This window comes from Saimiri boliviensis, chromosome 13 (assembly GCF_048565385.1).
Source record: "Saimiri boliviensis isolate mSaiBol1 chromosome 13, mSaiBol1.pri, whole genome shotgun sequence".
Classification (NCBI taxonomy): domain Eukaryota; kingdom Metazoa; phylum Chordata; class Mammalia; order Primates; family Cebidae; genus Saimiri; species Saimiri boliviensis.
This window is the reverse complement of record NC_133461.1, coordinates 33,807,891-33,822,571: the sequence shown is the minus strand read 5'-3', so window position 1 is coordinate 33,822,571 and position 14,681 is coordinate 33,807,891. Positions and strand designations below refer to the sequence as shown.

Here is a 14,681-nt window from a genome sequence, read left to right as displayed (position 1 = left end):
AGGCTCACACCTAAGCTTTACATTTGCTTGAAGAAATAGTGCAGTCTTTGCATAATTGAAATAATGCATAGTGAAAAATGACAAAGGTAAACTGGTTTAGAGATAGGCTGAATGCCCCTCCTCCAAGTGGGTGGGGAGCTTGGCACAGGCAGCCTGGGGGTTGTGTTCAGCTTTGCAAACTGTTCTTAACATCTGAGAGAGAAGTGGTGCAAAAAGCCAACCAAATACAGTTCCCACAGACCTGAGCCTCGACACTTCAGACTTCCCTTTCGTCATGATTGGTTTTAACAGTGACTCAGCCAGCTGAAGCTTCAGTGTAAAGAAACGTCTAGCTTGCTACTGGGCTGGAGGACTCGCACTTCTTATCTTTATTCTTGGGCCTACAGCCACAAAATTAATAACAATCCATTATGAAGGCGTGTGTGAATGTATTTTTTCCTTTGCTCTAGTAAAATCCAATTTGGGGATGTGCATATTCTGGTTAGATTTTTTTCCATCATTTTTTTTTCGGATGCCATAGATAAGTGGAAAGGGGCCTCCAGAACTTAGATCGAGTAACCTTGGGGACCATTTTCCTTTCTGCCATGCCTAACTGTGTCTTTGCTTCTCAGTTGCAGATCTGATCTCTTCTGAACTCATCGTGTCTCCATCCCTGGGAATCTGACCCTAGCAACTGGACCACTTTGTTCTTGGAATTTTGGGTGTCCTCTCTTTTCACGTTTCCCTTTTCCCTTTATCCCTTCCCCCTCCTGAGAACTCCTGAAGACTGTAGAGATTGTCATGGAGTCCAGGGAAACCTTAAGCAGCTCCCGGCAAAGAGGGGGCGAGTCAGACTTCCTGCCGGTCTCCGCAGCCAAGCCCCCGGCTGCTCCTGGCTGTGCAGGAGAACCTTTGCTCTCCGCTGCAGGACCTGGGAAGGGGATCCCGGTGGGTGGAGAACGCATGGAGCCAGAGGAAGAGGATGAACTGGGCTCAGGGCGGGATGTGGATTCCAACTCCAACGCGGACAGCGAGAAATGGGTGGCAGGAGATGGCCTGGAAGAGCAGGAGTTTTCTATCAAGGAGGCGAACTTCACAGAGGGAAGTCTGAAGCTAAAGATTCAGACCACAAAGCGGGCTAAGAAACCCCCAAAGAATTTGGAGAACTATATATGCCCACCTGAGATCAAGATCACCATCAAGCAGTCTGGGGACCAGAAGGTGTCCCGTGCTGGAAAAAATAGCAAAGCTACGAAGGAGGAAGAAAGAAGCCACTCCAAAAAGAAGGTAGGAACCCCTGTCTTGTAGGGTTTTTTGTTTCTCTGTTTTTGCCATTTTATCAACTTCTTAGGGTCTGTTTGCATATTACAGTTGACTCTAGAACAACATGGGATTAGGGACTCAGACCCCTGCACAGTTAAATCTGTGTAAAACTTTTGACGTCCCCCCAGAACTTAACTACTAATAGCTTACTGTTGACCGGAAGCCTTACTGGTCATGTTAACAGTTGATTAACACATATTTTTATATATTATATGTATTATATACTGATTCTTCGAAAAAGTAAGCTTGAGAAAAAAAATGATCTTAAGAAAATCAAAAAGAAGAAAAAATATATTTGCTGTTCATTAAGTGGAAGTGGACCATTATAAAGGTCTTCATCCTCATCGTCCTTATGGTGGGTTGGCTGAGGATGAGGAAGAAGAGGGAAGGATTGGTCCTGTTATCTCAGAGGTGGCAGAGGCAGAAGAAAATCTTCATATAAGTGGACTCTTGAAGTTCAAATCTGTCTTGTTCAAGGGTCGACCGTACTTATCTACTCATTAATTACCAATCTCCTTGATGGAATATTTATGGACTCAAGAAGAAACACCTCTGCTTTAATCTTGGTTTAATGTCTCGTTCATTATTATATCTTCTGCCTATCTGACAAAAAAATAGCTTTAGAATTGTAATTTTGGAGAGTTCCTGTTTATTATATAACAGCAAATTGCCTGGGTCAGCTATACCATAACAACATTTTTAGTATTTTTTTTCCTTAATGTTTGCATTTGTTTTCATACTTAGGACTGAGATGTTAAAAACATTTGGGTTAATCAGAACAGTCAAGAATTGTTAAAACTGCCTTTTGATTTTAGTCATTACTATTGTAAATCTTCCTAAGATGAATCACTCACTTGCCTAAGAAGCTTGGTCTTTATAGTAACTGAGACTCTCACAGAGCTGAAAAATCATCATTGTGAAAGCCACTGATGAGCATTAGAACTGGAACTGTAGAAAAACAAAAAAAGGGGCAAGTGATTGGCCTGAATCTTTGTCCAACACATCATGGACTTTTAAGATTGGACATTGACTCAACTTGGTTGGTTTTCATTTTCCTCTTAAAAGTCAAACATGGATGTGCACAGTAGCTAGACAGGTGGTTGGTGGTGTCAGTTGGTTAGGAATGAGTTCATATTTTGTTAAATTTATTTTGTATCATAGGGGGTTACAGTGACTTACAGTGACCTCCCTTCCTGTGTGTGTGCCCTCAGCTGTGATAGCAGAGGAGTGCCTTAGTATACCAAGTTTTTGTCTTCAGGAATCTTTGGGACTTGGGTGGCTCTGGAGGAAGCCCTTTTCTTGACAAAGTTTTGGGGTCCTAAGTTGTAGGTATTAATCATAGTCTTTGTCACTCTCTCCCTGACAATTGATCATTTATTTGGGCTCTAGCTATGTGAATTAGCTAAAAATGGCACAGATGAATGAACTTCTCTTCTTTATAGCCCAGAGAATCTATAGCATTTCTGTTACCAGTAGTTTTTTTTTTTTTTTTTTTTTTTTAAGCTTCTGGGTAGTTATTTTCAATAAAACCACTAGGAATCATATTATTTCTTTAGCATAGGACTTGTGTTTATTCTTATAGTGGGTGTTTTGGCTGATTTTATTGCATTTCGAATCCCAAGAATAGGCTAGTAGAGACTTTCTTGGGTGGCTGACTCCTCACAGTTTGCCCCAGAAATCTGTTGTGGTTTTAAGACTGAAAATTGTGCATCCAGAAATCACTCCAGTTCTTAGCAAACTGGGACAAGTGGTCACCTTCTTTTAACATTTTAGAAGACAAAGGAACCTTTAGAAATTGGTTTGTTTTGACAGAACAGAGATCATGCTCTCTCTTTCCCCATTACAACTTTACGGTTATTTCTGGGTACTCTGTTTTGAAACCAAAGGTTTAATCTCTACACATACAAAAACTTCTGAGATTCGTGCAAGAAAATGCAACAGTTCAAATCAGGCACTGAAAGTGAGTCTTTGCGTTGGAGTTGGGTCTCTTCAGATACAAAAGTGAATATCTTTGTCTCTGGCCATTGAGTTGGCCAGTTCTTTGTGTTTTGTTGTATTTTTGTGTAGGTGAGTTATCTTGAAAAATGGTTACTCTTTGTCTCCATCCTCTTCACTGCCAAGATTTAAGCAGCAACCCACAGTTTTGGGTGTTTAAACCCAAATTCACTACCCTAAAAAGAAAATACATTGTCCTAATTAGGTACCACTTTTCCTAAAGCCACTGATTATTCCCAAATATAGCTTTCTGCCCATTGGAACACACCAGAATAACGCTTTGGAATCTGTACCATGGGGATGATTTCAAAGCTGAAATGTGCAGTGGACGCTGGTGCTCATATCTGAAGTTCTCAGGCTGGTCATTTTTACCCAAAAAGCTGGATGCTCTCCATGGACCTTATGGAAAAGAGATAAAATTGCTTATTTGAATATGTGATTTGCCAAGTAAGCATTTTTATGCCTCAGCAATTAGAGGGGACAGAGAGGAAGGAGAAGGGCTGAAATTCAACGCACAGTGCTCTTTGTGATGATACTGTGGTGGGAATACCCTTCAAAACTTTTTAGTTGTTAGGAGCTTGCTTCACATGGTACTTCTCCATCCTTCTTACATTTATTTATGCCTAGCACTGTTACTTTCCAGAAATGAATTAATAAAGCTATCATCACTGAGTCTCAATTACTTGATAGATGACAGGAACATCCTCTGATCTCTATGGGATGAGAATGTTAACTTTATTACCCTTCAAATTCCTGCTGTTTTGCAACTAGAGCGTAAACAAAAGCTGAAGCTGAGGGTGAGATGTGGAAACCTTGCCTCCCATTTGTATGGAAAAGTTCAGTGGCATAAACTTGCAGAATTGACTTATTTGTGTGAATGAGGAGCACATGATCAGTAATTTGGCACAGAATGGGCGAGGATGGCATTTTGTAAGCAGCGCACCAGCATCTAACCCTCGAATTGCCTTCTGGATCTAGTTTTGTAAGTTGTACCACTCTTTGAAGAGGTGTACTTGGAGTGGCCTCTGGGAAGCAGGTCCTACTCTAGGAGCTAGCAAGAAAGCCTTGTTTAGCTGGTCTTTGAGCTGGTAGCAATTCCTACTAGGCAGTCATCTGAATATATGTGCTGACTTTGAGCTGGGCTTGGCAAACTACAGCCTGTGGGCCAAATCCACTCCCCTGCCTGTTTTTGTATTGCCTATGTGCAAAGAATGTTTTTTTTACATTTTTAAAAGGTTGGAAGAACATCGAAAGAATAATAATATTTTGTAATATGTGAGGCATATGAAATTTAAATTTCAGTGCTTATAAATAAAGTTTTATTGGAACACAGCCAAGTTCATTTGTTTATGTTTTGTCTCTGACTGCTTTTTAGTATAGTGGCAGAGTTGAGTTGTGACAGAGATACCATGACCTTCAAAGATTCAACTGCTTACTCTCTGATCCTTACAAAAAATGTGCATTGACCCTTGACTTAGGGGAAGGACATAGAGTTTCAGGATAATGAAGGTTTTTGTTTTGTTTTTAATAATTCAGCCTCTGTGTTTGGAGGCTGAGGGGAATTAGGTGTTATATTATGTGCTGCTTTCTGTTGTTGTTGTTGTTGAAGTAAACCAGTTAATTTTGCTGAAGTCATTGCCCGACAGGCTCAGGCAAAGACAGCTTATGTGGGATGCCAAATGATTTACTTTTTCATTGGTGTTTGGAAAGAAAGTTCTGTACGATAAGGGTAGTATAACTTACATATCATAGGCTAGTTCTCTGTGGTGTTAACTCTAGTTATACATGGTCCACTGCTTTGGGGTGAAGGCATATATGTCTAGTGTTATCAACGGCCTTGTTCCAAATTTTAAACCTAGGGCTAACTCTCCAAACCGGAGAGGCATTGTAGATAATCAGGGAATATCATCACTCAGGTAGTAAGTTGTGAGGCGGACCCCATGAAAGTGCTACCTCCCTGGCTCAAGGATGCACAGACCCTTCTAACCAGGATAGAGGTTTCTTTTCTTCCATATAAAACTAGGATGGGAATTGAGATGCTATTTGGGAGAGGGTCTATGATGAGCAGATTTACATGAGGTGTGAAAGTAGCATTTAGTAGGAAGTAGAGGCTGAGGAGAGAGCTCAGAATCTACTTTGGAGCCTCTGAGCTCTCCTTTGGACAGGACTAATTTTGCAGATGGACCCTACACCTGTAACTTGTTCTTTATCATGGGACCAACATGGTTGCATCTTTAACTTACTCAGGTAAGTGACATAATAACTTACACTTCCTCAGGTTACCTTCTAGGTGGTTAGATTAAAACAACAGAGAACATGAAGGTGAGACTCTGGAAGTGAGTTCAGGTATAAAACATGAGCATAACATTTTTCCAGTAGTTCTGGGCATGGTGGCTCATGCCTATAATCCCAGCACTTTGGGAGGCTGAGGTGGGTGTATCACTTGAGATCAGGAGTTTGAGACCAGCCTGGCCAACATGGCAAAACCTCATCTCTACTAAAAATGCAAAATTTAGCCAGTCATGGTGACGTGTGCCTACGATGCCAGCTACTCGGGAGGCTGAGGCAAGAGAATCGATTGAACCATGAGGCGGAGGTTGTAGTGAGCTGAGATGGTGCCATTGCATTCCATCCTGGGTGACAGAGCAAGACTCCATCTCAAAAAAATTCCAGTAGTGACAGGGTTTTGAAGAGGCTCCAAGCTGGGCAGGGCTTAGCAGCTCTTCTCTTTCCTGAGGATGTTGGGAGTTAGAGACACCTGTCTAGATTCAACAGCAAGATAAGGGCATGGGAGTTCCAGATGGATACCATACAGTGACTCAGGGTAGGAGATGTGGTATGGTAATCTGACAGAAAGCAGCTTTGTTAGTTTGGATCTGCAATATGAATTTGCTGAAGCCCAAGTTTCCTTATCTTCCAAATGTGGATGATTATTTCTACATGGTATAACTCACTGAAAGATTTTAGAAGAAAATGGAGAATTTACAAAGTACACATCATCATAATAACTGATTTATTGAGCTATGTGGCAGACCCTCTGCTAGCTGTTTTACGTGTACTTACCTTATCTGTTAGTCCTCATAATGATCCTGCCAGGCAGAAATTTATTTACAGGAAATTGAGGCTCACATTGCTTCAAAGGAGCAGGAGCTGGAAGGGGCAAGGTTATCCTATGCAGTCAGTTCTATTAGACTCCAAGAAAATATATATTCCAGTCCCTAAGTTACCACACCCTATGAAAGTAAAGTATTTCTAGAAGGTAAGGATCACTGGAGTGTTTCTTCCACACTTTCTCATATAGCTGGGGTGGCACAAGCATAATCTGACACATTTTCCTTAATTCTAAGTTCTCCAGGGTTTTGAGAGAGCTTTCAAAGCTCACTAGTTAAAGCCATTTTTTTTTTCATTTATCGTACTTAGAAATTTTATTTGCTTTTGACAAAAATACAACTTCCATTTCGTTTCTTTGGATTTAATTTTTCCTCCTCTACAGTTCCACTGAGACATCTTATTTTCTCCTGTAGCAGGGACTTCAACCTTATATCCATCAGGTGCCTGCCATGGTCCTAGACACACATTCAAAATTTGTCTTGGCCTAGACCATCATCATATATGTAGGGAAAGACTCTTGTATTCTGTCCTGAGCATTCATCATCTGCTTTTGAGAAACCAAATAAGTCATGCACTTATTTCATCCTTATGCGAAGAGCAAACACACAAAGTGTGGAGAGGAAAAAGGTTTCTTAGGTGTTATTGATGATAAGAGAGACTGGCATCAGATTGCAGAGAGCAATGAATGTCAAATGAAGAAATGAGTTTGGATTTAGTTCTGTAAGTAACAGGAGTTCTCAGAGTGCTTTGAATCAGGGAGAAGGAATATTTGCAGGGGTGATGGGGAACTTGGTGATAGTGATGCTGTGCAGAGGAGCTTAAAATGGGAGACATGAAAGGGGAGCCCGTTGGTGACACAGTTGTCAGAAGGAGATTGGTCTAGGGTTCTTCCCTTTTCCTAGCATGTCCTGAGAGGCTCATTTCTCTCTTGACCTTTAATGGTGGTAGGAATTTGGTTTACCAGGTGGGTGAGGAGGGGGCTATGAAAGGTGTTTGGCCGCGGGTGATGGGTGGCTTGCTTTGCCAAGGGCACAGGTTCCCTGACCTCTGGCTGCTGCACCCATGGTTTCCTCCTCCTTCACCCTAGCGGGTGACTCTGACTACCATCAGAGAGCCTTCCACCCTCCAAGTGGTTCAAGTGTCCCTCCTTTGCCATCCTCTTTTGTCAGCACTTTCTCTGGTCACTCTCAAGTGTGTTCCTTTACAGAAGACTTGGCCTCTCTTCTTCTGCGGGTGGAAATATGGAGTTTTGAACTCCTGGGAGTATAGGACTTCTTCCTCCACAATGCCCTCTTCCTTACTTGGAGAACAGGTCTCCCTAGCATTTCTACACAAGAGGAATTTCAGGTGGGGTGCAGTGGCTCACACCTGTAATCCTAACACTTTGGGAGGCTGGGGTGTGTGAATTGCCTAAGCTCAGGAGTTCAATGCCAGCCTGGGCAACACAGTGAAACCCCGTCTCTACTAAAATACAAAAATTTATCTGGGCATGGCGGCATGCACCTGTAGTTCCAGATGCTTGAGAGGCTGAGGCAGGAGAATTGCTAGAACACGGGAGGTGGAGGTTGCAGTTAGCAAAGATCGCGTCACTGTACTCCAGCCTGGGCTGTGAGTGAGGCTCTGTCTTTAAAAAACAGCAACAAAAAGAGGTTGAATTTTCCCTCTCGTTTAATTTTTGTTTTTATCTCCTGAGATTTAAAAATATTTTTAAGTACCACATTTCTATGTATTCATCAGAATGCCTGGAAATTTTGTTTCCTGATAGAGTTCTCTCTCATTATGTTATAGCTAAAGCAACAGGGAAGGTTGGGAATGACCTTTTCCGCAGGGCAGCAGGGAGCATTGGACACGTCAGCTGAAAGTGTGAGGGGAAGAACCTTGGACCTGGAGATGGGAGCCCTGGGCACCAGCTCTGCCTCTGTGACGCACAAGCGCATTCGGCCAGTATACTTTGTCTCCCTGCTTCTCAGCTTCTGCATGTTCAGAAAAAAAGATGAAGAAGAAAAACAAAACAGCACTTTCCCTCTGAGGTCTTGTTTCTGTTCTATAATCTAGAAACTTGAAGGGCCATTCTGTTTGATCAGCAGGGCAAGTGTTTCTCTTTAAGAACACTCGTTACTATAAACAGATTTTTGACCTCTGTTTGGACCCACTGTTCCACCGTCAAATTGTTTCCTTTTAGCCCCAAATGTCAAAAGATCTAAAATCATGGGAGCAAGGGCCAGAGTTGAGCTTAAAGAGTGGTGATTTACCAAACTCGTGTTCCGTGAGTATATTCTGGGAATATTTGGTTATCTCTCAACCCTGTCTTCTAGTTTTCTATTTTTTTTCTTCGTGTATTTGGGATTTTCTGGGGGTTTAATATATGTAGTGTGGCTGTTTCCTCCTGGTTTGGTATTCTTTTCTTTGATTTTTTTTCTCTGTGGACCTCCCCTAAGGAAGGTTCTTTGGTGAATTCTATGCCATTCAAAATGAATCTGGCAGAGTAGCCAGTGGAAAACTGTGTCCTGTTCAGACAGAAAGTCATTTATTCTCTGAATCGTGGCTAATGTGCTCTGTATATGAAATAGATGAGGAGTACCGGGTCTGTTAGAAAGCCCCCACTCTGGGAGTGGATTAGAACTCAGATCCCCTGATGCCAGGAACATGGTTTCTCTGCCTCTGGACAGAGACAGCCTGCATAGCCTTAGGCAAGACCTAACCTCTTGAAGCGTTTCCTGATAGTAGGAAAATCGGGATAACAGCAGCCCCTCCTTGTTAATGTCACTGTGGTGAGGTTGAAATTGCCTACGGGGCACTTAGGACAGCAACTTGCTCAGTATGTCCTGCTCTCATGGCTGTTTGGCATCTCTCCCTGCTGACCACCCACAAGGACTTCCTTAGTTGAGGCACAGAGCGGGCACACAGTGATCTGCGGTGGCGCTGCACCCTCGGGAGGCCTGAGCTGTGTTGGATTATGTTAGCTTTGGGCAGCGCCAGTGCCTGATGTCTGATGCCTGGAGAAACATCTACCACCAGTTGAGCATATCACTAATGATTTTTTTTTTTTTTTTTTTTTTTTTTTTTTGGTGTTGGTGGTGAGAATTGCTGTAGGGATTTATTTAGAGATAGTTCAAAGGTCTTTTATCTCTGTGGTCATTTATCTGCCAAACCGGGATTACTGCTGAGCACAAAGGATGACTCAAAATGAAAGTTTTAAAGCAGTGTCAAAGGCACCACCAAGTGGGGTTCAGCTGGCAGCTGCGCTACTCTTCTAGCATTTGCAAAGTCGGCCTCTCTTCCTCATCGTTGCCATTTTACATCCTCAAAAAGTCCTCTCGTGGCTGCATTGCTAGTTGACCCGCAGTTATATTTCCTTTTTTTCCATTTTTAATAAAAGGCAAGAGAAACAATCCCTTTTTGCCTTTTCCTACCACATCTTTGACTCTTCTGATTTCTGCAAATTGAAGTTAAAAACATCCCCCCATCAAGCTGCAACAATGCCCCACATCCCAGGACACCGCCCCCCACCTGCCCTGCTTGTTGATTAGATGCACGTGGCTTTGTTCAGGAAGTTACTGGGAACAGCTAAGGATAGTCATAGTCAAGCTGGAGAACACAGGGTGGGGTAGCAGAGTCTGGGTTGAGGTGTTGGTTCAGGTTCCTGACAGCATTAAGTATAGAAAACAACAGCGTAAGGCGTGCATTTTAGGAGGTTTTTAATATCCACAATAAACTAAAAATTTGTGTTATACTTTGCACATAGCCAAACTGCTTTTGGGAAAGTGTTTCAATGTGTATGGTCCTCAGAGTGACTTGGAAGGTTGGCATTAAGGCTCTGGGCATCCCCCTATGAAGCCATCGGTGGCCAGAGGAAGAGGCTACCAAAGAGGAGGGCAGGAATTTAGACCCAGGTCTCCAGGAGGCATACAGACAGACACAACATGCAAACACCTTCACTGACTTTGAGCCACAGCATGTCATGTCGAGTCTGCCTGAGGCTGAATTATATATTGGCTGGTGGATCGGTAAGCCCCCGCTGCTAGAGGAGTGCAAGCTGAGGCCGCTGTCTGTCTGTGTTGAACGGGAACACCAGAGCCCTGCATTGCAAGAGGTTTGGACTACACAACGTTTTTCTCCTCTCCTTTCCTCCCCTCTCCTCCCCTCTCCTCCCCTCCCCTCCCCTCTCTCTCCTTCCTACTTGCCTTCCTTCCTTCCTTCATTTTCTTTTTCTTCTTTCTTTTTTTTTTCGTCTTGTTAAACAGGGTCTTGCTCTATTGCCCAGGCTGGACTTTGATTGTGCAAGCATAGCTCCGTAGCTCACTGCAGCCTCAGGCTCCTGGGCGCAAGTGATCCTCTCACCTCAGTCGACCAAGTAGCCAGGACTGCAGGTGTGCACCACCACGGTCCTGATTTATCATATATATGTATTTTTTTTTTTTTTTTTTTTTTTTTTTTTTTTTTTTTTTTTTTGGGTAGAGATAGGTCTTGCAATGTTGCCCAGGCAGTTCTCCCACTTGGGTCTCCCAAAATTCTGGGATTACAAGTGTAAGCCATTGGCTTGGCCTGACTACGCAGCTTCTAGGGCACTTTCCCATTTTCCATAGTATCCCAATGGATCTTGCCCTATGAAGGTGAGGGCCTCCCTGTATATCTTGAGTCTGCATTTCTCGCTGAATTCCCAGGTTGTTGTATTTTTCTCCCTGCCTGCCCCTCCTTCCTGAGGCCAACTTCCCTCACCTCCCCACCAGCCTGTGACCTCACACGGGAAACAATGGTGGCCTTTATTTACTCTGAAAAGTCTAAGCAGTTCCCACCTCAGTATCTGGCCTGTGAGGCCATTTGATAATCATCATTAGTATCAAATGCAGGTTGCTTTGGTGTGTTTGCTAGACCTTGTTTGTTGTCTCCCCCCACCCCCACCAGATGGTCTTCTTTGCCTCACACAGGTTTCTAGCCAGTTTCACAGTGAGGACAGGAGGTTAGGGGTGGATAGGAAATTTTCAAAAGGAGACAGAGAGCAGCTTTTTCTTTCCAGGTGGGCTACCCACCATGTCTTACCAATAAGGAGCAATCATTTGCAAATAGAAATTTGTCCAGAAGTGTGGGCAGCCTTTTATACCAGGCCAGTTAATTCGTTTGTTTAGTGTTGTTCGTGAGAACTCAGCTCAGGAATTTCAACATTTTTTACAACACACCGTACCCATGCAGAACCACGATGCTTGCTCCTCATGGTGGACCATGGGTTTGGTAGTGTACAATAGGACTCTCCATGGTTTCTCCATTCTTACCCTTCGGGGGCAGCATTAGGTAGAAACTAACTTATTTGGGTGTGTGATTCTTCCTGCATCATCAGATTCCTGAAATGACCCAGTCTTCCTGCTTAATTGCTACTATTTAGATAAATGGCAGGGCGGTGTTTCTGATTGGTCTTGCGGCATGGGATCACGCAGGAAGCCAAGGCTGGGAGATCCAGAAAGGGTCCTCGAATGAGAAGTTGAATTCATCGAGGACACAGGTGAGAATCAGACATCTGGTCAGTAGGCAGGAGAAGGCTGACAGCAGAAGCTCTGTTTCAAAAGAAAGGTACAGGTCCCCAGCTGAGTCACACTTCCAGAATCAAGGATATTGCTAGAAATCAGAAGAGCCTCTGAGCATTTCTCTTTCAGTGTCCCTCATAAAGGAACAAAACACACCTTCCTATATACCTACGGCATAGTTATTTGGCTCAAAGGCCTTCAGGGAGGGGATGTGCCACCTTTTGCAGCAGCCCATGTTTTAGAAGGCTCTTTCTTATGTTTCACTAGTCATCCCTTTTAAATCCTATTTGCAGTTCCTGAAAGTATTCCTTATATTCCATGGTTTCCTGATACCAAACCACCCTGGTTCCTGTGCTGGGAATGCTAGCTTTTCAGTGTCTCTTCTAAAAGGTATAAGTGGGAGAGCTCACAGAACAGAGTACAATACTGGGAGGTGGTCTGGCCCTGCAGACTGTCAGAGGATTGTAATCACCTCTGTTCTAAACATGGTGTCTCTATTAACATGACCCCAAGCTGTACCAGCTTTCTAGAAGCTTTGTCATTGTTCATATACGCCGAACTCGAGGTCAAGGAAACCTGCCAAATTAACCTTGTCTTATGCTACTTTTGCTGTTCAAACTATCACATCCTATATTCAGTGGATTCACTAGGCTAAAATTCATGTGTTTGCATTATTATCCTCTTTGTGCACAGTTCTAGACAGAGATGTGAATCAAATGTTATTCAGATGGTCCAGTTTGGGCCTAGGGACTACACAGTAGGCACAGAAACAAGGTACTTTTAAATATAGTTGTCCAACTCAGTCAGAATTCCTTTTCTATGTATTCTTTAGAGATCCACCATTAGGTGACTGTCTGCCTTCTCCAAACCTGGTTTCTTATTTCTATAATGATCTCCTTTATCTAAATGAAAGAGCTGTTCAACGTGTGTTGTCAAAGGTAAAGTATATTCTTCTCAATTATGGTGTAAGCTCCCTGAGGACAGGAGTTTTATCTTTTAATAATAATATTCACTTATTTTTATTTTTCCAGCCTAGATGTTAAACAAATTCTTCTAGCTCTTCTTTTCTTTTTTTCTTGAGACAGTGTCTTGCTCTGTCATCCTAACTGGAATGCAGTGATGCGATCTTGGCTTACTATAACCTTTCCTCCCAGGTTCAAGCGATTCTCCTGCCTTAGCCTCCAGAGCAGCTGGGACTATAGGCATGTACTACAATGCCTGGATATATATATATATATATATATATATATATATATATATATATATATTATGTTTAGTGGAGACGAGGTTTTGCCACACTGGCCAGGCTGGTCTTGAGCTCCTGACCTCAGATGATCCACCCACCTCAGCCTCCCCAAGTCCCCAAGTGCTGGGATTACAGGCGTGAGCCACTCTGCCTGGCCTTAGCTCTTCTTTCCTATTAATATCAAAACAGCTCCTGCTTAGTCAGCTCAGCGTATTTTGCATTGGTAGTTAGAAACATCTGAAATCTTGTGCGTGTGTATGTGTGTGCGCATACACGCGATCTTGCACCTATCCAGAGATACTGTAACAGAGCTGAAGCATCTCAATTCTAGAAGTACCTACAAAGTTGTATGGGGTGTTCAGCCTAAGTGCTGCTTAGAAAGATGTTGCTGAGAAGAATTGATCTCAGGACATTTAGGGAAAAACCCAGGGCGTTGTATTTAATAAGTAATTGTCAAAATATGTGATCCAGATGATAGTGGATGGTGTGGACACTCACATCTGCCCCGCACCTTGACAAAGTGTATTCAGATCTACCCAACTGTTGCTTCTTTTGGGTTTGTTCTTTGTATAGTTAAGCGAGTTCGTTGTTATTTCTCCCTGTTTTATGGACTGGGGAAAGGACTCTGAGGGTTTTAAGTGGCTCGTCCAAGCTTACAGCTAATTACTGAGGAGTTGGGGGTGTTTGGGACTCAAACCCTCAGATCTCCTGGTTTCCAGCAGTAGGAAGTTATCTTTGAAAGATTCCACTCTGCCTTGCCCTGCTGTGGCATCTTTAAAAAGGGAATCGTTGAGTCTCTTGAAACTCACCTGGTGGTTTCTGCTGCCTAGCCCTGGCTGTGGGTAAACTCCAGCACTGCAGCTTCATCATGGAGACACACGGCTCCTTTCTAAATGCCCACAGCCATATCCCTGCTGGAAAACACTCGGCAGGTCACAGCAGCAGTGAGCCGTGGTACAAAGTGATGGGCTGGCAGCAGCACTGGGTTTTGGGATAATAGGCTCACTGTGACTTAATTCAGAAGTTATTTACAGGGTATTCTAAAGTGTCCTGGTTTGGACTGAGAATGTGGGATTCAGCTGAGGCCCCTGCAAAATAAGATTCCGTGAGTGCTGACTAGCCTGAGGCTGGAGGGGAGTCGTTTCCTCAATCAAGGGTTCTGGGTCTGAGTCCCTGTTCTGTCTTTAACAAATCAATCCGTGTTTGCTCATATTTAATAAGGGAGTAATAATGTCACTCTTCTTTCCATATTGTTCTGAAGATAATCTGAGCGAATAGCTTTAAAACAGTACTGAAATGTTAACAGTGCAATGGAAACAGAAGGTGTTCTTCTTTAAAACTAGTGTATGGTAGATTTCCAACAAACTGTGGTCGCTAATTAAAGTTTTCCATCACTTCCTTCAATATCCTCTTATTCCCTGGCCTCTCTCCTCCTCTGCTTTTAATAAAGCCCCCAGACGTGGCTGTGATGGACAGCAGCTGCAGGTTGGAAGTGGGCGCGTTCAGAT

At 43.1% G+C, this 14,681-nt stretch overlaps 1 protein-coding gene across 7 annotated transcripts in view; it reads left to right on the top strand.

Moving 5' to 3' along the window:
- Positions 1 to 14,681, top strand: part of SETBP1 (SET binding protein 1) — a 374,612-nt gene that overhangs the window by 19,059 nt on the left and 340,872 nt on the right. For 5 of the 7 annotated variants that reach the window (XM_074383546.1, XM_074383542.1, XM_074383543.1 and 2 more), the window contains exon 2: positions 612 to 1,266. In XM_074383546.1, the coding sequence (XP_074239647.1) occupies positions 781 to 1,266 (486 nt within the window). In that variant the 5' untranslated portion in view covers positions 612 to 780. Of the gene's footprint in view, positions 1 to 611; positions 8,675 to 14,681 lie in introns of those variants that run through there. The other 2 variants (XM_074383548.1, XM_074383547.1) reach the window with 1 other exon arrangement.